Genomic DNA, 21,112 nt, shown 5'->3' with positions numbered 1-21,112 from the left:
TGCTTATTCAATCACAGATATTGAATGTCTGAGTAGAGATTGTTTGCTTTTATGATTTTTTTTTTGGCTTTAAAGACTTTTTTTTTTCTCCCGTGTTTAAGAATAGAATGCTCTAAACAAAGGTGTTCATGATAGTCTTCATGCATTTCTTATATACATAGCAGATAAGTACTCTGATAGTTTTTAATAGGTTTTGCTGAGGATTTTTTTTTTTTTTTCCAAAAAAGAATGCACCTATGGAGGGCAAGTCTGATACCAAACTGTTACTCACTACCAGAGCAGGACAGTGAGCAAAGCACCGTAACCCTTTACTACAGAACCTACAAAGCCTGCATTGTAAATTACTCGTGTTCAACTGCAGGAGTTGGTAATTTGATCAATCTGCATCATAAAATGTGTTTCATTTGACAAGTGTGTGTTTGTGGTAACGTATAGTACATTTGTAAATACATTTTGGCATAATTTACTAGCTCAATTAAGCATGAATCAGAAAAATCTCTGAGACAGAGATGAAGCCATTAGGATTTCATTGAGCTATATCAGGTTTTCCAGCCACTTCCAGATGTAGGGACTACCTGCTGTCACAATACAAGGCTCAGGACAATTTTTTGATCTGTAAAGACCTTAGCTTGCTTCTGAATAAAATAATGATTCTTTTGCATTACATTTAGTGTAAAAGTGTGAACGTTACAGAAAGAATAGCATCTTTATATTTATTTTAGGAGGAATTCCTGAGTTGCTCGTGAAAGTTCAAATGCTGCAAAGTAGCTATTATGTGTATGCATTCAGTGCTTGCTAAAAAAGCCGTGGAATTAATAACTGTAATGAGATTTTGGTATTCAGTAATACCTTGGAGTTACGGAGGAACAAACAGGTATCTCGGGCACCTTGTGAAACACTTATCAGAGGGTTTTTGACTGTTGGTTTTTCAGCAGCAAGGTCACCATAACTTTAGTGCCTGAGCGTAAATATAATGGTGAATGCATAACATAATATTCATTTAGTTATTAGGCAAGATATTGAAGAAATATCTTCTATTTCCAGAAGAGTTGTGTAAAGTATAGACAGCGTGGACTTTGCATGGTTTAGCAGTTTCAAAATGGACTCTGATAATGAGATTCTGAAAAAAAAAATTTAATGTTTGATTTAATTTAGCTAAGCTTGTTTCCCCCTTCAAACTGTGAGATATCCATTGAAATGAGAAATTTCACTGCAAAGAACACTTGGCCTTTAACTCTTATTTTAATGTGTTATTCAGGGTAACTTTGAACACAATTGTATCGACTAAATATGTTAGTATGTGTTGGGATAAATAGGTAATTTGCATTTTTACTAACACTATCACTCACCTAGCAGTTTTTGAACCCTGGTGTGTGTGAAATAAGTCCTTTGTTGTGTCTGATATCCCTGACAACCTTTCAAAACAGTATGTTTTGAAACTTACTGTTTGAGATCACTTTAAACTGTATTTATTGCCAAATAATTTGGTTTCTAAATGTCTCACCTCGACTACTTGGTGACGATATTATATATTTATTTTGTTAGGGAGGGATATTTCTTCTAAGAATTGTGTGAAGCTTCTTTAATATCTTTGTGACTTACTGAAGTATATAGGTTCTATATGATGGCACATGTGCTATGCATGTCTTAAAATTATAAAAGTGGCTGATTTCTTAAAGTGGAGGTGTAAATTTGCATGGAACAAGAAGGTAGCAGCGTTTCCTTTCCTTTTCCCACAGCTCACTTTTAAAGTGCCCACTTGAAGCTGTGTTTGTCCAGATGGTGCCAAATGCATCTCTCATCTGTCTTCCTAGGTCTTGAAGACAATCCCCAAATCGTACTTGAGATCATGCGGAGATACATTCACCACTTTTTTGGATGCAAGGCTTGCGCCCAGCATTTTGAAGAAATGGCTAAAGAGTCCATGGATTCCGTTAAAACCTTAGACAAGGCTGTTCTCTGGCTCTGGGAGAAACACAACGTGGTGAATAACAGGCTCGCAGGTATGAAAGACCTGAAGAAAACCCACCGAGGGTAGCTGTGTCTGAGAGCCAAGGCTGTGGCATTTTATACGACGTGGTTAGTCTGTGAGCAAAGATAATGCAAATTGGGCTCTAACGTGAGTTTAGAAACAATAACGGTTGTTCCAGCTTGACGTTCCTTTGTTAAATACTGACTTCAGAAGACTAACTCCGTATTTGCCTTGGTGTACAAGGAAGGGTACTTGTGTATAGAGCAAAACCTAGAGCATCCCAATCAACTATAACTCCAGTGTGTTAACCTTTGTGTAGTGAGAAATACTCACTTGGAATACACGGTCCTCCCGTAACTCTTATGCTGTGTAATGAAAAAACATCACCATTCTCAAAGATACTGTTTCTTCTGAGATTTCACCTGTTGCTTGAGAGGCTCTTCCTGGAGTACCAATCAAAGCCTTTTCAAAAAGGAGCAACACAGTTCAGCTTCTTATCAGTAGATAAAAAAATAATGAAATTTCTTTCTGTAAGAGTTTAACAAGATGTTAAAACCTGTCTTCATTTTGTTTTGGAGAAATGCTGTAGAGAAAATGATGATAATTGAACAGAAAGCTCTCTCAGGGTAAAAGAGCCTAAACTATTAGCAGATCAGCAACTGAATAAAATAAAATTACTGTATGAAGAAAATCTGTTCCCCTGCTAGATTGCTATGTTTTCAGTTAGACTAAAAGTACCGTTAAAATACTGGTTGTATTTAATCCGTTCTGTTATGGGGATATCAAGTAACTAAAGCACTAAAGAAAATTGGTTTCTCTTTGCACTTAATCCCTCTCTGCTGTTATGGATCTGTGTAATGTAGCATTAGTTGCAATTTAAATATGCTATATTGTGTTTATATTATGGTTATGCTGAATTCCCAAGATTTATGAAGTATTAAATACTGTTGTGAGCATAAACAGTTTGTCTCCTTTCTCCAAGGAGAAAAAAGTAAATTACGAGGTATTAAATAAAAACATCCCCTAGTGTTTGTTACTATTGCTAGGTTGAGCACAGGAGAGGAAAAAAAAAAAAAAATCGTCTTGTTAACTTGAAGTTGCTAAGGAGTGGAGCAATATACTTACTTAGAACATTATGTTATTGGAAAACTCGCATGGATATTGATTTAGATGATGCAACAGCCAGCTAAAATACCCTTTTAGTAAGAAGTATAAATAATAATACTAAATTATGCTTTTTAAGTTTACTAAAATTTCTCTATGGGACAGTGACTTATTTTAATTCTTAAAAGCTGCATCTGTATTTCTGGTGATGTATAGAGCTTTCAGTGAGAAATGGATGTTTGACTGGTCAATGAAAACACCTTGGCACAGCCTTCAAGTGTGGGCCATGAGATCGTTGTATATGGCTCTGCCCTATTTAATTCTTTCCTGTTGCTTTAGAATGAACAGAATTTATAGCATTCTCTTTTTTTTTGGCAGAAAAACATGAAGTACAGCAACTTTTCTGTTTGTATTCTTCCCATAAGATGTTTTGTTTCTACTTCTCTACTGAAACATATTATTTCTTTAAATAATATCTTTAAATAAATAATCTTTATTTATTTAGTGATCTTTATTTAAAGATATCTGAAATGCAAACTTGCTCTCTTACTTGTAAATATCAAGGAGACAAATATTTTAAAGCATTCTTTGAATCCCTAAACAATATTTTGCTCGGAATCATGGGGGAGTTTCCTGCCTTTAAAAAGGATAAAAGCAATAATAAGAATCTATATTTATTTCTGAAATATTTTGTTAGTGTACTAATAACAATCAGCTAAATAAATTAGCTTTTTTTACCAGATAGATTATTTTTTTCTAAAAATTATCTCCATATTTTATTTAAATTTTTTTTTTTTTTTTAGAGCAAAGTGCAACACTGGCTACAGTGTTCATCTCTGCCATCAAGACAGAAAGGCAGCCAGAGCAATGAGCAACTGAAACGTTAGAATTGGATCTAGTTCCAAGGCAGCATTACAGGTTTAAATGCTAAAAAGCAAGCTGAAAAATACATCTTAAATATGATAATGGTTTTTAAAGTACTGAAAATAGTTTGCTATAGTAATAATGCAAGCTATGAAAAGGCAAGCTGAGAATGGAATGGTTCACAGTATAGAAACGTGAATATACCTGCAAGTCTTTGGCCTTGAAACTGCTTCCTGCAAACCAGGCTCGGGATTAAAGACCACTGAGTGCAAAAGAGCAGTTTGTTTTGAACCATAATTCAGATTAACCCCTGAAAGGCCCAGATGGTGGGGGGTTTGTACCTTCTAAAAACATAGCAGTTGGAGTATCTCGTATTAGAATTTGAACACTACAGCTTTCACTGAGAGAAAAGGAAAATAGTTATGATTTAGTGTTTGTGTTTTGAAAAAGGAAACAATTCTTCAGAACATAATTGATGTTTCCGTAAGGAAACGTGAATTTCCAAATTTGTTCATGATTGTCCTCGGTTTAATACAAACGTGATTGTGCTGTGGGCTTTTTTTGCCAACCTCACTATTTATAAGTGGAAAATACTCTCTGTGGTTTCCAGTGAAGCGTCTGATGGCTCAGCTTTCCTAGTTCATTCACTTCCGATATTTTTATTCTTTTCTCCTCCCAATTAGGTGATTTGACTGAAGATCCAAAATTTCCCAAAGTTCAGTGGCCAACTCCAGACATTTGTCCTGCGTGTCATGAAGAAATTAAAGGATTACACAGTTGGAATGAAGCCCAAGTTCTACAGTTCATGAAGTATCACTATAACAGTGAAAATATTCTATATAAATACACTGCAAGCCAGACTGACTCCAGTGAAACAGAACAGGGGGATACAAGAGAGGGAAAAGACAAAAACCCACTGAAGAAACCAAGCGGAAACAGAGAAAATAAGATCCAGGATAAAGAAAACATACTAGATACAGAATCGAAGGTGTTAGATAAGTTGGTAGCAAATCATGGACCTGTCAAAGATAACGGTAAAAGCGCAGTTGGATCAGCTGGCCTTAAAGAGACAAAGCAGGCCATGTCTTTCTTAGGGATTGGATTTTCAAACATAGACATGAGTCTGTGTGTCATACTGTATGTAGCATCATCCTTATTTTTAATGATAATGTACTTTTTTTTCCGAATGAGATCAAAACGGTGGAAAGTGAAGTATTATCGTTCATCTGTATAAAAGTTTAAATTGGAAACCAAGTTTTCATTGTACGTGGCTGTTCAGTACCAGATACAGCTTTAATATTTATGATCAGGGATTTTATATACAGTATTCCTTGTTTCAGAACCCTTTCTTCCCAAGTCATTTCACAAGTGTTCTAGCTTAATATAAAGAGCTCGCCCTAAGAACCCTAATCTGTAACAGAGGCACGCAGTGCTGTCGTAAAACGTCCACTGAAGGAAGCATTACATTTTTCAGTTCAGATTTTTCCGTGACTCGCCACCTACATCCTTTACTCATTTTCAGAGTAAACATTGCATTATGCAATCAACTGTGCCTGGCGTAGAAGGAAATTGGATATCGTTTTGTGTACTTCAAGTCAGGTTTGGTTTTTTGGTGGTTTTTTTTTTTTTTTTTTTTAATTTATCCAAGCTGATTTTACCTACCAGAATACTGAGTGGTTATGCTGTTACCTTGACTGCTTCATTTGGAGAAGCAAGAATTCTGATTTTTTTTTTTTTTTTTTTTTCAGGAAACAAGTTCTATTCCCATTAAATCAATTCTAAACCCATGTGACTTTCCGAAATATTATTTACACTGCATATTTAAAGTAGAAAGCATTACATGTTCAAATAAGTCTTCCGTTCTCTTGTGCGTTCCAGCCAAGGATGCCTACGTGTCTCCTAGGATGGGAGTTTTGGGGCATTTTGTATCTCAGTTAGCAGCCCGACTGCTAATGCTGTCGTCCATTTTGATGAATTTTAGATGTAAGCAAGGTAGTCTCAGACCCAGCACTTTACTTGTTCCTCCATTGGATGTGGTAATGGAGCATTAGATAACTCCCCTCACTCGTTTGTGATCCAGAGAAGTAGCTGAGTAATTATTGTGTTACCCAGATGGACGCCAATTCTGTTGAACTCTTGTAAAGGGAAACCATGTTTTCAGGGGAGGACAGCAAAATTTGCATCAGCGTGCCAGAACAGATTTACAGATCTGAAAATCAGTTTTTTATGATGTTGGAAAACTCCTTTACAATGTAGGAATTTTTTTGTGCTGAGGTGGAGCAACCACTTGGTATTTCCAGTCTGAAGCTCACAGTCTCCCCTGCTCCCCGTGAAGTTGTCTGTAGAGTGCTTGGAAGAACAGCCCATTGCTGTTGCCCTTCTGCTGGAGTGCTCCTGGGTTTGGGTCCAGAAGGGTTTCACTGATGGTTAAATCCGAGAGCTGCTCCCTTCTGGGATGCAGCAGCACTTGGGAATATGGCAGTTGCCTTCGCAGGGCTGGTGGGATCCTGGCTGGCAGCAATTAGAAGAAACCATGAAAACAGTTACAAAATTCCCACTTGGAATAGGAGTTCCTGTCTGAGCCTAGCTGGGGGGGATAATTCACGTCCTGGATAGTGAAGTTTATAATCCTATCCAATGTAATTGAGCATGTTCTGGTTATCCATTACCTAATCTTCAGTTAATCCTAATAGGTTTTGGCCTTAATGTTTTCTCGTGGCGGTGAGTTCTACAGATTAATTATGTTATATAAAAAGGCTTTTCCTTTCAATTCTACATTTGCAACTTTTAATTTAATTGAATGTTTGCTAGCTCTTCAGTTATGCGAGAAGGAATAAACAGTCCCTGGCCAGTTCATTGTATTTATACCATTGGTGTGTCCTCCTCTTATTTCAATCATAAGCCCTAGCATAAAAAGTTTAAAGCCTAGCAACAGGAATGGTCTAAAAGCACAAAAACTCGAGATAATGTGTTTTTTTTCTAATCAAATCTCGTTTGAACATTTCTGACATGAGTTTCTGCAGCTTCCACTTGGAACAACAAAATTGAGCTTCAGAGATTTACTGTCCCTTGTTCCCTAAGTTGATCAAAATAACATACACAGAGTAATAACCTGTGGTTATTGTAAACGTGTCAGAGGAAAAAAAAAAAATCTCCACTGACGTGACACCGTTAGCCTGCTGTACGTGGGGAGGCTCATTATCTCTGGTTCCCTGCAGCCATCTTCACTGTTTGTTGTGCGTGTGCCCGGTGGCTCTTGCTCCAGTGGGACAGACTTGGCGCTGCACACTCTGGGTGAAGCTGGGGGCCAGCTCCTGCCTTCTGCCACGTGCTGCCTCTGCCCAGCCGAGCGCTGCTGGGAGCACCCACAGCAACTTTATTGTCTCCCTGGGCTAACGGGAAAACTTCTCTCTTTGATTTTGACGTTAAGTCTGCCACATTAAGGCAGGCCCTGCTTAAGGACCCTCACTGCTCAAGCGTTCTGGCACAAGAAGCAATTGTGGGTCTGTTCTCTTTAGGAATATAATTACAGCACCTGGGCTTGAATATTAAAACAGGTTGTAAGTAGCTAGAAAGATAGAGAACCGGTGGTGGAAGGTGGTCCAGGCTGGCTCGTCAGTGCCACTTGCTTTGTGCTGGAATCCAGTGAAAGGTCCCAGGAGGAGGCTTGTTAAGAGGAAAGCCCAGAGTTCCCAATTTAATCAAAAAAATCAGGCAACTTTTAAGTGACCTAATTCAGGGAGACATTAATATCTGCCAATAGGCAAAGGTCATTTAACTCCTGAAAAAAAAAAAAAAAGAAAACCAAACAAAAAAACAAAACCAACTAAACAAGAAAACCAACCAACAAACCAAACAACCCAAACACTGAAACGGCAGCACAGCAAGCATCAGATCTGAAAAATCTGGCTGGTTTCTGTGGGACTGTTGAATTTCCTGCTGTCAGTATTATTGCACATTTTGAAGTTAAAAATCGGTCATTCCTGCTGGTGTTCAGAACTCCACCAAATACACAGACCCGAGTTTCTTAGCTTTGACTCTGCTTATTTTCATCTGCATATGAAAACTAAAGGCTTTGACGGTTTGGGGGGATGATTTTGCCATTAAAACAGCAGCAAATGTGGGTTTGGAACAAGGTGTATTTTTTGCTACACGCCATTAACTTCAATGTTGCTGTGACTCTGGAAGCATGACAAAGTGAACCCATACCCAAACCTCCAGGGGTCTTTTTTTTTGTTTGGTCAGTAAAAGCATTAAATTTGGATGTCAGTTATCCGTGTTGGTGCTCTAACTCTGTTGCCAGTTAACTGGTTAAGGTTTTCACTTTAATTCTAGTAGTGACCTCATCTGGAAAAGTTTTCTCGACTTTGAATTCAGTGGTGTAAGTCTTGGTTTGCTTGCTCTTGTTTTCTATCTTTATAATGACAAATTACATCCCGTTACATACTCTGACTGTAAAGATAAATCTGCTGGGGAATGTGCGATGCTGCTTTGCCGTGTTGCGTTACCGGTGGTTGAGTTACAAGAAGGTGTTTCCTTTTTAAAAATTGCCTCGAACCAGCATGTTGTCCTCAATCCTGGAGGTTTTATTCCTGTATTGGGTTGTTCCACAGAAGTTTCTGCAATACCACGTTCATTTGTGGACTGGTGGCAAGTCATTTCCGAGAAGGATTTCTTGGCCCTTTGTAATTCATGGAGCTGCCTTTGCTCTTCGGATGTTTTTAAAGAGGAAATATTAAACCTGCACAGAAAATAAAAGGAGTACTGTGGAATGTGCCAGGAAAGAAAAGCTGCGAGTGCTAATGAAACCTAATGAAGTTATCCCTCAGAACTCTAAATTTTTAATTTCCAGCAGTATATCCATCCTGCTGTTCCTGCTCAGAACTGGATGGGAACTACCATCTTAGCGAGAGCTCCAAGGTGTGTTGTCTAGGTCAGTGCGTTGCATATGAGGTGTTAAAAATAGTGAATAAATCAGTAATTTAAATGTTTTATTTATTTTAATTCAATAACTTGACATTTGCAAGTCTATTCTGTTTTGGTTGGTTTTTTTACTCGGTCTCATACCTCTCTAGGAAGGAAAAGTGACTGTTTTGTACTAAATTGTAAACTAATGTGCTTGTTTAAAATAAATTGCAAACGTTTGGGCAAAGTATGGTGTGTTCTGGCTTTTTACCTGTATTTTCCAATACTTTTTAGCTAAACTACTGCAAGGATAGCTTGCATACGTGTCCGTTTCAAACCGTATTGGTCGTTTTGTGTGGGTACTTCATTTTAAGAAGTCCTGGGGACGGGTAAACTTTTACTCCCGTTTCTTTTACTGTTATCCCATAACTTTATAAAATGTCAGCGAATGTTTGTAGGAGCGATGGAAAAATTTCCCATTTCTGACCAATGCACGACGTTTCTCTATCTCCACACGTACGCAAATCTTTCTTTCCCTTAAACCTGAACAGCTTTTCTCGGGCAGGGAGGGTGCCAGCCTCCACTGGGTGCTTCTGAATCTCCGCAGCCTCGGCTGCCACTGAGAAGAGGCCACGGCGACTCGTTAACGATATTGATGATCTACCTGCAGACATACTCCAAGCTATTTTTAGAAAGCAGTAAGATGTCTAAACCTGTAGATAAGGTTCTTTCTTTAGAAGTTTGGCACTGCAACTCCCCTCCAAAGCCCGAGCGGGAGGGCCCAAGGGTGTATGTTGGGTGGCCAAAGGGGCTTTTGGGGGAACCCGCAGAGATGGTGCCACAGTGCGGGTGACCCGCGGGGCTGGCACGTGCCATCAACGGTCCTGAGCGAGCCATCGGCCGCTGTCCTCCGTCCTGCACGGCCCCAACGGCCACCACCTGCCCCGTGCGCTGGGAAACAGCCGCCACCACACACACACACGTGTTTATAAACTGCCTCCTTAGAGGATCAGACTAAAACCCCACTTACTAAACTGAGCTTAAAAAACACCATGTGGGTCCTGCTCCTCGTCCAGAGCTGCTGATGGCCCTGGGGAAGGTCGGGGTGCCCCCAGCTCCTGGGGGTACCCAGCAGGACCCGCCGTGGTCCCCGGCATTACCACGGCTACGCTCCAGCCTGGCCTTTCTAAGCACTTTAGTTGGGGACCTCATCTCCTGGCCCCCAAAATGTCTCCCTGCGCTATTTGCCAACCAGACAAACCGTCCGGGGGGACAGTCCCTGACCCAGCCGTCGGCCCCCCACAAGCCCCGCAGGATCCAGAGCAGGCAGGAAAGCAGCCGGGCACCCAGAGGTGCTCAGCAGCAGCCCGGGGCCGCGGTGGGTGCAGCTCAGCGCTGGGCCGCCCCCACGGGCGGGCGAAAGTCCCCGCGCTGCCGTCGGGCAGGAACATATGTGTGTTTGGAGGCTCCCGCCCCTAAGCTGCTTTTATTAATTTGTAATCCCCCGCGAGCAGGAGGTAAAGGGATTGGGGGGGATTAACGGGCTCACAGTAACAACCACAATTATCAGCTGCGGCTGCCCGGGGAAGCGGCGCACACACGCACGGGGCTGTGTCGTGTGTCCCCCCCCCGCACACCCACCAACGCCTCTGCCCCCGCAGACACGCGAACCCCCGCGGAATAGAGCACAAACACCCAGGCACACACACAGAAACCTGCACCCCGCTACGCGCACACCCGTGCGGGTACACGGCGGGGGGGGCACCCCCCCTTCTTGCACACGCACGTCCACGTCTGCCCCGTCAATTAGCACAATTAACCTCCTCCGGCCGCAGGGCGCTGATTGCCGCGCTCATTAACTAATTAGTGGAGGGGACACGAGTCATCGTGTGTGTGTGTGTGTGTGTGTCCCTGCGCTCCCCACGCGCGGGGGCAAACGAAATCCGGGCGCGGGGGTTTCGCGGGGGGCGGCGGCCGGTCCCGGGGAGAGGCTCCCACTGATGGCGACTCCCTCGACCCCGCCGTCGGGGGTTTTACGGGGGGGGGGAGGCTCTGGGGCCGCTCTGAGCCCGAGGGCGGCGGCTGAAGCCTGAGCTCACGCGTGGGACGGGGGGGGGGACACACTGTGTCACGCTGCCGCACGCCCCCATCCCTCCCCGCTTTTATGATGCTAAAGAGCCCCGCGGTGAACCGCGGCCCGGCCCGACGGCGCGGTGCCGCCCCCGGCCCGCCCCCCCGCGCCGGCCCCGCTCCGCCCCGGCCGGCGGCCAGCCCCCGCGCCGCTCCCTGCGCTCCCCTCCGCGCCTCTCCGCCACTCCTCCGCAGCCACCCGCGCACCTCGGACGGCGCCCGCGGAGGCCGCGATGTTGCTGGAGCGGGTCCGCGCCGGCTCGGAGAAAGCAGCGGAGCTCTGCCCCTTCCCGCGGAGCCCAGGTGAGGGGAAAGGGGCGGGGAGGAGGCGCGCAAACCTCCGCGTCCCCCTGCGGAGGCACCGGTGGCGGCTCTGGGAGCTCCGCTGGGAGCCGGCCCGGCCGTGCCCGTCCCGCGCTCCCCGGGGCACCGTCGGGGCTGGCCGCAGGGGGAGGTGGGCGGCCCGACGGCACCGGGGGATCCCTCCCGGTCGGTCCTGCCCGCCCCACGCTCCCTCCCGCTCCCTCCCGCCTCGTCCCCGATATTAGAGACGCCCTCCCCTCCCCGCTGCCCCCCGCACCCCGGCGGCTCCGGTCGGGTCCCGTCGGGTCTGGACCGGGGGTGCCCGCCCGCTCCGGGGGGGAAGGCGGCGCCTGCCCCGGGCTCGCCCCGCTGCCCAGCCCCGGCGGGAGCTCTGCCCGAGCCGGCGGAGCGGCGGCTCCTGCCCCGGAGTCCCGCCGCTCCCCGCGCAACGAAGGCAACAACGAAACGGGGAGTTTGCGCCCGCCGGTTCCCCCCCGACGGCGGAAACCTCCCGCGCCGCCCCGCCCGGCTCCCACCCGAATTTTCTCCCCGCTTTGGAAAAACTCCCGTTAATTCTTCTCCTAAATGTTTTTGGTGTTTGATTTTTATTTTTTTTTTTCTTCCCCTCCCGTTTAACGAACGGAGACAGCACTGTCGCGGCGGGGGGCATCGGGGCGCGGGGGGGGGTCCTACCGGGAGCGGCACAGTCGGGTCCGGGGCAGCGGGTCCGGTCCCGGTTCTCAACCGCGCCCGACGGGAGCTCAAAAACAAAACAACGAGGAGCAGGGGCGGGGGCGCCGCCGGTGCGCGGGGACCGAGGTGTCACCGCGAGCGGGACCGACGCCGCCGGCCGGGTCACCGTTCTACCGGGTTTGTCCCGCTGTGGGTCTCCCCCGCGGCTCTCCGCGCGGCGCGGACACGGCAGCCGCGGGAGTTGCGCGTTTGACCCGGCGATCAGGAGATGGTTTTGCTATCGGGGGGAGGAGGCGACACGGCCGAACGCGACCCCCCCGGTAGAAGGAACGACGCGAAAACGCCGCTTTCCCGCCGGACGCGACGCCCGTTCACGGCTCCGTCGGGGCGCGGGGGGGCAGCGGGAAGGGAGCGGCGGGGCTCACCGGGGCGCGGGGGGAGACGCCGGGGCAGGGCGGCAGCAGGATCGGGCCCGGCGGGGAGTTTCGTACCGCCGGGGGGGGGGGGGTGTCGAGCCTTGCGGTGCTTTGCCCGGGGGCAGATCCCGAGGTTTGCGGCTCAACAACGAGCTCGGGGCAGCGGCCGGTGCTGCCTCTTCCCTCCACACCCCCCCTCCAGTGCTGCATTTCCCCCCACCCCCGGCTCAGCCCCGTCGGGGGGGGACCCCGCCCGGGTTTCGTTTCTGGGCGCCCCGGAGCCGTCCCCCTCCCGACCGGCCGGAGCGGGCAGGGGCGGCGGGAGGGAATGTGCCGCCGGCCCCGGAGGCGGGGGGGGGAGATTAAATACAGCCCGGCGCGATGCCCTGCCCGGCGCTCAGACCGGCCCCGGCGGGGAGGGCCGGCGTCTAAAAATAACCCGCTTTAGCGAATTAAATCCCCGGCGCCGCGGGGGTGGCAGCGGCCGGGGGGTGGGGGGCGTGTTGGGCAACTGCCGCCGTGATTTGGGGGGGCCGGGAAGGGCCGGCGGGGCGGGGGGGAGCGCACCCCGGTCCGGCAGCGGCGGGGCTGGGGAACGGCGGGGGCCGCGCCCCGCGGAAGATGCGCCAGTGCCCGCGGCCCGCCTGAGCGAGCGGCTTTGCCGCGGCCCGCGGAGTCGCCATGCAGCGTAAGAACCGCGGGCGGGGCGGCACCGGGACCCTGCGGGGCCGCGGCCGGTACCGGAGCCCAGTCCGGTCCCCCCGGGGCAGCCGCGGCCGCTGCCTTCAGCGCCGCCGTTAGCGGAGTGGCTTGTTCGGACGCGGTTAATTGTTGAGGAGACAATTAATAGCTCTAAGGAGATCATCGCCACCTCTCCCCCTGCGCACAGCTGGCACCCCTGGGCACCATACAGTTCCCTTTATATGCGGCTCCTCTCGTGTCCGCATCTGTCAGTGTCCACGCAGCCGTGCCCATAGACCTCTCCGCCTGTATCTATACCGAAATACCGATTTTTATGTACCTTTATATCCACATTTTTACCTACTTATCTGTATCTGTACCTACACACCGATATCAACATATTTACGTCTAGATACCTGTACGTTTTCGTTCTCTATATATCTGTACATTTTCGTTCTCTATCCACCCTATCTGTTTATTTTTATTCCTCTGTATCCTTATACCATCTCTTTCTACATCACCTCTGTCGTTATCTGCAGGGCGACAGGACAAGCCTACAGCGTTTTTATTTTCAGGGCAATCCTCGTAATTTTGTTGGTTTTTTTTTTTTTTTATTTTTCCCCCCAGCCCGCCCGGGCTTACCCCGCCGTTCTTTGCAGGTGAAGTAGGAAAAAGAAAGAAGAGCCCGCAATAATTGCGTTTCAACTTTGCCGGCGGCACTGCCCGGGGGTTCGTTCCGTCCCCATCTCGTTTGGGTTTTTTTGTTTGGGTTTTTTTTTTTCGGTGTCCCCGGGCGCTTCCCCCCGCAGTGCCTGGTGAGGGGGAGGCTCACACGGCGCCGGGCCAACGAATTGCAACGAACATTCGTTTTTTTGTTGTTTTCTTTTTTTTTCGGGCCGTTCCCCCGGGGCCGCCGTCGGGCGGCAGCAGCCCCGCGGGCCGGCGGCTGACGGGGGTGGGGGGGCTGCCTCTCCCCGCAGAGATCCCGCTGTGCGCCGGCTGCAACCAGCACATCGTGGACAGGTTCATCCTCAAGGTGCTGGACCGGCACTGGCACAGCAAGTGCCTGAAATGCTCCGACTGCCAGACGCAGCTGGCCGAGAAGTGCTTCAGCCGCGGGGACGGCGTCTACTGCAAGGAGGATTTTTTCAAGTGCGTGGGGAAACCCGGGGGGGGTGGGGGGGGCTTTGGGGACACGCGTGGGGGGGTTGGGGACCGCGGGCAGCGGCGGGGCCAGCCCGGGGACCCCGCACATCCCCCCCCCCCTCCCTCTCCGCCGCGCTCAGCGGCCGCCGCTTGTCCCCCCCCCGCCCAGGCGCTTCGGGACGAAGTGTGCCGCCTGCCAGCAGGGCATCCCCCCGACCCAGGTGGTTCGCCGGGCCCAGGATTTCGTTTACCACCTGCACTGCTTCGCCTGCATCGTCTGCAAGCGGCAGCTGGCCACCGGCGACGAGTTCTACCTCATGGAGGACAGCAGGCTGGTCTGCAAGGCGGACTACGAGACGGCCAAGCAGAGAGGTACCCCCAGCCCCATCCCGGCCCCTCCTGCCCTCCGGGACACGCTCACGCCGGGCGGGGAGCGCCTGCCGTCGGGGGGGGGTGTGTGTGGGTGTGGGTGTCCCCCCGGGGCCGCTCCCTCTGACTCGCCCCGTGTCGGCAGAGGCTGAATCCACGGCCAAGAGGCCCCGCACCACCATCACGGCCAAGCAGCTGGAGACCCTTAAAAACGCGTATAACAACTCGCCCAAACCGGCGCGGCACGTCCGGGAGCAGCTCTCCTCGGAGACGGGGCTGGACATGCGGGTGGTGCAGGTGAGACGGGGCGGCCCTCGGGGCCCCCCCCTTCACCCCACGGCGGGTCTTGGCGGGGCGGGAGGCGGCGGGGAAGGAGCCGGCAGCTCCTCGGCGTGTCCCGCTCCCAGGTTTGGTTCCAGAACCGCAGGGCCAAGGAGAAAAGGCTGAAAAAAGACGCCGGGAGGCAGCGGTGGGGTCAGTACTTCAGGAACATGAAGCGGTCCCGGGGGACCTCCAAGTCCGACAAGGACAGCATCCAGGAGGAGGGGCCCGACAGTGACGCCGAGGTCTCCTTCACAGGTCGGTCCCCCGCAGCCCCGAGCCCAGCCGGGGCTTTGCTGGACTCGGCCTGGGCCCCCCGCTCCCCCCCGCTCCAGCTCCCGCAAAGCCCCTCTCACCCCCTCGCTGCTATGTTAAGAATTTTTAACCAGAATAGAAGGATCTAAAGAATATCAACCAAGGCGGGAGAAGCGATTTGCCGGGGGGGGGGGGGGGCAGCCTGGCTGAGGGACCGCAGGGGACACCCCGCTCGCCCGCCGGGGGGGCTCTGTCCTGGCCAAAAAGGTGTGGGGAGAGCAGGGGGAGCCCCCGGGGCAGGCGGGTGCCAGATGTGCCGCCTTTCTCAGGGACTCTCGGAAAGATTTAAAAAAAAAAAAAACAAAAACAGGGAGTCTGAAATCACTGAACGTTTCTATGGGGAAAAGTACGTTGAATTATTTTTTTTTTTTCCCCCCATCCTGTTTAGGGCTGGTTTAATTTGGGTAGTTCCTAGCTCGGACTCCCGTCGCGGTTCGGTGCCTCCCCTGTGCTGTCAAAGGGAGCTCGTTGCGTGTTTGGAGGTTTCTGCGCCCGAGGGTCGCTATTTTCAGAGCGGAGATTTCTGCTGGGACTCCCCAGCGCCACCAGCTCGTCCCGCAGAGCCTCATCCCGCCCTCCCCGGCCCCAGGGCACCTGCAGCAGGAGCAGGATGAGGCCCTGGCCAGGTTTTTTTTTGGGGGGGGGCTGATGCCTTGCAGCGCTGCAGGGGACCCATCCTTGCGCGGCCCCGGCTCCGGGCGACGTCCCCTGGTCTGTGCCCCCACCCGCGGGTGTGTGTCTTGTTTTTAGGAACACGGGAGAGAAGAAGCTGAAATGCAAAAACTCGGTGCGCGTCTTGACACAGCCACGCGTGTAGAGTTCATACACAGAGCTTCGCAGCTCAGCCTCTCCCCCCCCATTCCTAAAAACGATTTGATTTTCAAGTCTGTTTATACACGCTGCGCATCAGCATCATTAAATATGAATATACTATAAATAAGAACTAAAAAATGTTGAACAATTATTGATAGCTTGATGCCACAAACAGGTTTGTATCCTAGGCAACAGAGCAGCTCTCACCGGCCGTAAAGCCCTTAACGAATGCAAACAATTTTTGCTGGTAACTTAAAAAATATTGCTCATTTTTCAGAAGTGTTTTTATGTCGTACAAATACATTTCATTAGCCTGTGTCTGAGCAGACAAATCCTGCTCATTTAATAGCAGGCAAAGATGAGACTTAGTATCCTTTTTTTTTTTTTCTTTGAGCAGTGGAGAGTTTTTCTTGCATTGGTGAGTGTTCAGGTAGCTCCTAAAAATGGTATCAAAATTCAAGATAAACCTTAAAGCCAAATAGAAAATGCAGAACAAAAGGTGGAAGGACTTTGAACTCGCGTTCCCTTTTAAAGGATTATTTTTAAATCGCAGTCTTATATTTTGATAGGTACTTCCCATGCGTCCTTTTAAAATCCAAAATGTATTATCAGATGTTTGTACTCAGAAAAAATAATAATCCTGTGGCTTTCTATGAAGATCTGTCGACAAGGATGGGAATAATAAGGAATTACAAGTGGCAAGTGTGTGGCTGCTCAGCTCCTGCCCGTCTAATCTATTTATCCCCAGAGCCTGCAGGAGCTCCCGTGCGACCGTTGCCAGCCGTGACCAGTGCTCTCCCAGTAAAACCAGTCCCTTTCCCTTTCAGATGAGCCCTCTATGTCGGAAATGAGCCATTCCAATGGGATTTACAGCAATCTCAACGAAGCGTCCCCGGCTCTGGGGAGGCAGGCTGGGACCAACGGGAGCTTTGCTCTGGATCACAGCGGCATCCCAGCTCAGGACCAGTACCACGACCTGCGATCCAACAGCCCCTACGGGATTCCCCAGTCACCAGCTTCCTTGCAAGCGCTGCCAGGCCACCAGCCTTTAATCTCCAGCTTGGTTTACCCAGACAACGCCTTGGGCATCATGGGACAAAGCGGACAAGGGGTGCCCCAGTCCATGAGGGTCCTGGCTGGGAACGGACCCAGCTCCGACCTCTCCACCGGCAGCAGCGGGGGATACCCGGATTTCCCGGCCAGCCCGGCCTCGTGGCTGGACGAAGTCGACCACGCTCAGTTTTGATACGGGGTCCACCACCGCGCAGTGGGAAGGGAAAGGACTCGGTGCTGTTCAACGTCACCTACTCTTGGCCATGGAGGAGGGACGATCTGTGAGTGCCGAGCGGGGCAGGAAAGCGTGACGGCGTGGGGAGAGCGGCCGTGCTGTCGGAGGGCGACCCGGCGGCGGGGCAGCGAGGACGGGGGGGCGAAGGCGATCACGGAGCGTCCAGGCGAACCCCGTTATCGTGTCTTTACTAAACGCCGAGACTTGTGCTTTACAGATTTGATATGAGGTATTTTGCTTTCTGTTGTCAGTGCATTCTCCAAAGCAAGGACTTGCTTCATCACCCACCCGCACCGAAACCTTTTTAAGAGAAAATAAAGTCCTCATCCACGGTCAAAGGTGTGACAATGTCTATATTTCTATAGGAGAAATGTTAATAGTGAATCACTTCAGAAACCCATGGTAGAAAACTTCTCTGTTCTTCCAGCAGATTTTTTAAAAAGCGCACCGATGCGGTATGTTTTGTTTTATTTTGAATTTACATTAACTTTTCTAAAGTGAAATGCTCTTTAATATGCCAATCATTTATCAACAACCCTTTTCCTTTGTAAGATGAAAATCATACGTTAATTCTGCTTCTCCCCTTTTTAATTTGTAGATTGCTAGTTTTATTCTTCCCTAGAAGCATTAAACCGTGAATAGATGTATTTATTACCAAATTATCACGAGGTTGAGAGGTGATTTTTCTTGACCCGGGAACACTAGCAGCTCTGGGTTGTGAATCTTACGCTTTTCTTTCAGATTCCTTTGCAACAGTTTTACTGCAAAATGTCTCCAAAATCACCCCGATGTCTTGTTGCCAAATACCTTCTCGAGGGGGGGTGTCTCCCAGCAGCGGGGTTCGGCTGGTTTCGTTCCAGCCGTTCCCCAGGCACTGCTGGGAGCGTGTCGGGGCAAGCACACGCTTTCCTGGGGACACGTCTCTGTTCCAGGCATGGGTGTATTTCTGCAGATGTAGTGCGAGCCGATTGTGAGGAAAGGCAAGACAATATGTATATTGTTCTCTGTAAAAAAATTACTGAATTAACTGTAGATTATGTGAATGTCCAGTGTCTCTTTTATTTATATTCTCGCTTTCTCTCTGATGATCAAATACTTCAAGATTACAAATAAATTTGTCAGCTAAACTTTAAATAGTCTTTTGCTAAATTCACATCAAAAGCATCAATACCTGAAACTAAAAGTCCTCAAAACTCAATGCCATGATTCCACAAAGTGTTGAAATACACTTTTCCCTTTTAACAGAGGAGCAACGCCACCGATGTAAAAATGTTTTGATAAACAGAAACAAAAAGTGGCAGTTTTGGAGGCTGGCAAGCCTTGGGAGATCCAACCAGTATTGCTCTGTGCCTGCACAGGCTTTGATCAAGCTGTTTTCGACAGGTCATGGTTATTTTTCAGCATTCATCGCAAAGGTGGAAACATGTAAAGCAGGAATCTGTGGCGCTAAAGCAGTAGAAAATAGCGGAGTCTGACATTGTCTGTCTGTGGGCAGAGCGGTGCGCACGAAACACGATTAAGTCAGATAGTGGAGTATTTCAAAGAGAAATCAGAAAGAAAAGGAAAAAAAAAAACCCCTGAGGAATTTAAGCTTGATGGAACATACAGCCCGTGTGCGCGCACACACGCACGAGAGGCGCGTGCACGCGTGTATCTCCACAGACAAACGTCCGTGGTCACGCTCCCCGGAGCGGAGCGAAGCTCTTTGCTGAAGTCTCTGGTTTAAGAATCAGAGGGGAGACACTTTCTAAAGCACGTGGGCTCCGAGACTCTCCCTCCCTTGGGAAGCCAGGCGATATTTGTACCGGGGGTTTTTTATGTATCAAGCATCTCTGCGAGCGCGTGGATCTGAGATGGGCAGCGCCAGGGTCGGGGGTGCGGCTGCCATCCTGCGCTTTGGAGGGGACCCCCCCCAGGAAGGGCTGTGCTGCCTGGGGAGGCTGCCAGCACCCCGGCACGATGTGCTGCCCCAGAGACGCCTGGAGAGTCCAGACTTTCATTCCTTACCTTTTCTAAAGGACACATCCCCACTGCTGGGACAGGGCGATGTGTCGCCGTCTCCCGTCTCTCCCTACAATCACCCTGGCAGCCGCGGGAGCACGTGTGTTTGCCACGACCCCCGGCCACCGAGCCCGGCCTCCTGGGCCTTTGTGAGGGTGGGACACCGACATCTCCAGAAGTGAGCAGGTATTGACAGTATTTGCAGAAAGATTTCGATTTACCAAATCCTCGTTAACCACCTGCACTGTGTAAGCACCTTGACAGCTTTCCCCCTCCTGTCACACACGCACACAGGACACATCCCCGTTCTGCTCCCAGCCAGCTCTCAGCCCACCCAGAGCAAAACGGGTCGGTGCACGCTGCCTCAGCGCCGCAATACCCACTCCACAGAGAAATCACTCTTGTTTTCAGGAGACCCAGTCCAAGAGCTGTGGCGGGGAAGGAAGAAACCCCTCTGCGTGACACTGTGGGGCTTTTGATATAGAAACACCAGCTTGGACCCGGGGGCAATACGTGCAAATTTACTCGTGTCGGAGATTTTTCAGATGGGTGAAGCTGTGTGTCCTGGGGCCGAGGCAGAAATTCGCCTCGTTTGGGTCTGAGCTCTCGAGTCTGAGCCCAGAGCTGGGTTTGGCAGCAAGAGTCTGGAGCTGCTTTTTCTTCCTTCTCCAGACCCGCGTAATAAAGAGGCAACTGTTGCTGCTAGCCCGTAGGTACGCTGCAGGGACAATGAGGCTTATGGAGTGATTAGAAATTGATGGGATTTTAAAAAGAGGATTACAAAACTTCACCCGAACAGAAAGCAAGAGCTTGTTGTTCTCAAAAATTCTGTGCTTTCTGTTCTCTTGCCCTGTGATGTGGAAACAGTCCCATCAAATCTGGATGTTTTGCACCAAAACAATTTGGCTTTTCAAGTATAAATAATATTTTCCTACAAAACGCTGAAAAAGGCTATAAAATACTCTTATTTCCTAAAAAAGAAGGTTGTAAGAACAGAAAGACAGAAATGCCGTTGAATTTAGGACGACGCTGCTGTTATAAAACCACTGTCTAGAAACTGGTAATCGAACGCGTATTTTACAGATCTTTTTTTCATGGTTTCCCTCCCAGCAAATAACGGGCGCTGTTGTTCCTCTCACCCTGGGAATTCCCAGCGGATGGCTGAATTTAAGAAAGGAAGAAATGCAAATTTCCCCCCCTGCCTTTGTGCTTTGCTCTGAAAGGCAGAACGGGCTGAAAGTTGCCGGCACTTGTGCTCATCTGAACGTGGAGAAAAGCTCCCTGAACGTCCTGATATAAAATTCAGGGATTGCGTTTCAGCTTCTCCTTTCAGGAGAGGCTCAGGGATTCCATTAATATAAATGCTTTCTTCCCGTTAAAAAGAAAACCAATTTGAAAGAAGCAAATAAAACTAACGCTATCCAACTGACTGACAGCTTGTAAAACCCAACCAGAATTAGGAAGAGGGGTTTTGCGTTGCTCAGTTTTGCAGGTGAGCTTTACAACCTCCGCTGATTTGCCTGAGTGCATGACATGGGAGGCAGGAAATTTCTGGTGTTCTCAGTGAGGAAAATCCAATGTGTGAATCTTTTTTCCGAACAGCACATTGATCTGTTGGAAGCAGTTGTGCCTCACCTTGCATTGCCTACAGATGCAGGAAATTCATAGTTCTTGTGTCAAACAGTAGACATAATTTTTTTTCTCATTCTGATTTTCTGCACGAGGCCAATGAAACCAACCCCCTCGTGCTAGGAGGGGTAGGCACCACCTCGCTGTTAGATATTTTCTGCA

At 49.1% G+C, this 21,112-nt stretch overlaps 2 protein-coding genes across 3 annotated transcripts in view; both read left to right on the top strand.

The window, feature by feature from the left end:
• QSOX2 (quiescin sulfhydryl oxidase 2) overlaps positions 1-9,085 on the top strand; it is a 28,902-nt gene extending 19,817 nt beyond the window's left edge. For both annotated transcript variants that reach the window (XM_074923795.1, XM_074923794.1), the window contains exons 11-12: positions 1,815-2,003; positions 4,624-9,085. In XM_074923795.1, coding sequence (XP_074779896.1) covers positions 1,815-2,003; positions 4,624-5,174 — 740 coding nt within the window. In that variant the 3' untranslated portion in view covers positions 5,175-9,085. The remainder of the gene's footprint in view (positions 1-1,814; positions 2,004-4,623) is intronic.
• A 2,065-nt stretch (positions 9,086-11,150) lies between these two features.
• LHX3 (LIM homeobox 3) lies at positions 11,151-18,454 on the top strand. The gene is made up of 6 exons (XM_074923940.1): positions 11,151-11,278; positions 14,049-14,220; positions 14,384-14,586; positions 14,729-14,880; positions 14,991-15,162; positions 16,860-18,454. The coding sequence occupies exons 1-6, from the start codon at positions 11,209-11,211 to the stop codon at positions 17,276-17,278; spliced, it is 1,188 nt and encodes a 395-aa protein (XP_074780041.1). The 5' UTR covers positions 11,151-11,208; the 3' UTR covers positions 17,279-18,454.
• The last annotated feature ends 2,658 nt before the right edge of the window (positions 18,455-21,112 follow it).

Source organism: Athene noctua, chromosome 20 (genome assembly GCF_965140245.1).
Source record: "Athene noctua chromosome 20, bAthNoc1.hap1.1, whole genome shotgun sequence".
Taxonomy (NCBI): Eukaryota; Metazoa; Chordata; class Aves; order Strigiformes; family Strigidae; genus Athene; species Athene noctua.
The sequence above is the reverse complement of the archived record's forward strand: the minus strand, read 5'-3'. Positions and strand labels throughout refer to the sequence as shown.

What these genes read in the sequence shown, in the direction of transcription:
- LHX3 (XM_074923940.1), top strand. Translation starts at nt 11,209, where the DNA reads ATGTTGCTGGAGCGGGTCCGCGCCGGCTCGGAGAAAGCAGCGGAGCTC. An exon ending in TGCAAGGAGGATTTTTTCAA is followed by an intron (nt 14,221 to 14,383) that starts GTGCGTGGGGAA and finishes CCCCCCGCCCAG; the next exon opens with GCGCTTCGGGACGAAGTGTG. An exon ending in CGAGACGGCCAAGCAGAGAG is followed by an intron (nt 14,587 to 14,728) that starts GTACCCCCAGCC and finishes CCGTGTCGGCAG; the next exon opens with AGGCTGAATCCACGGCCAAG.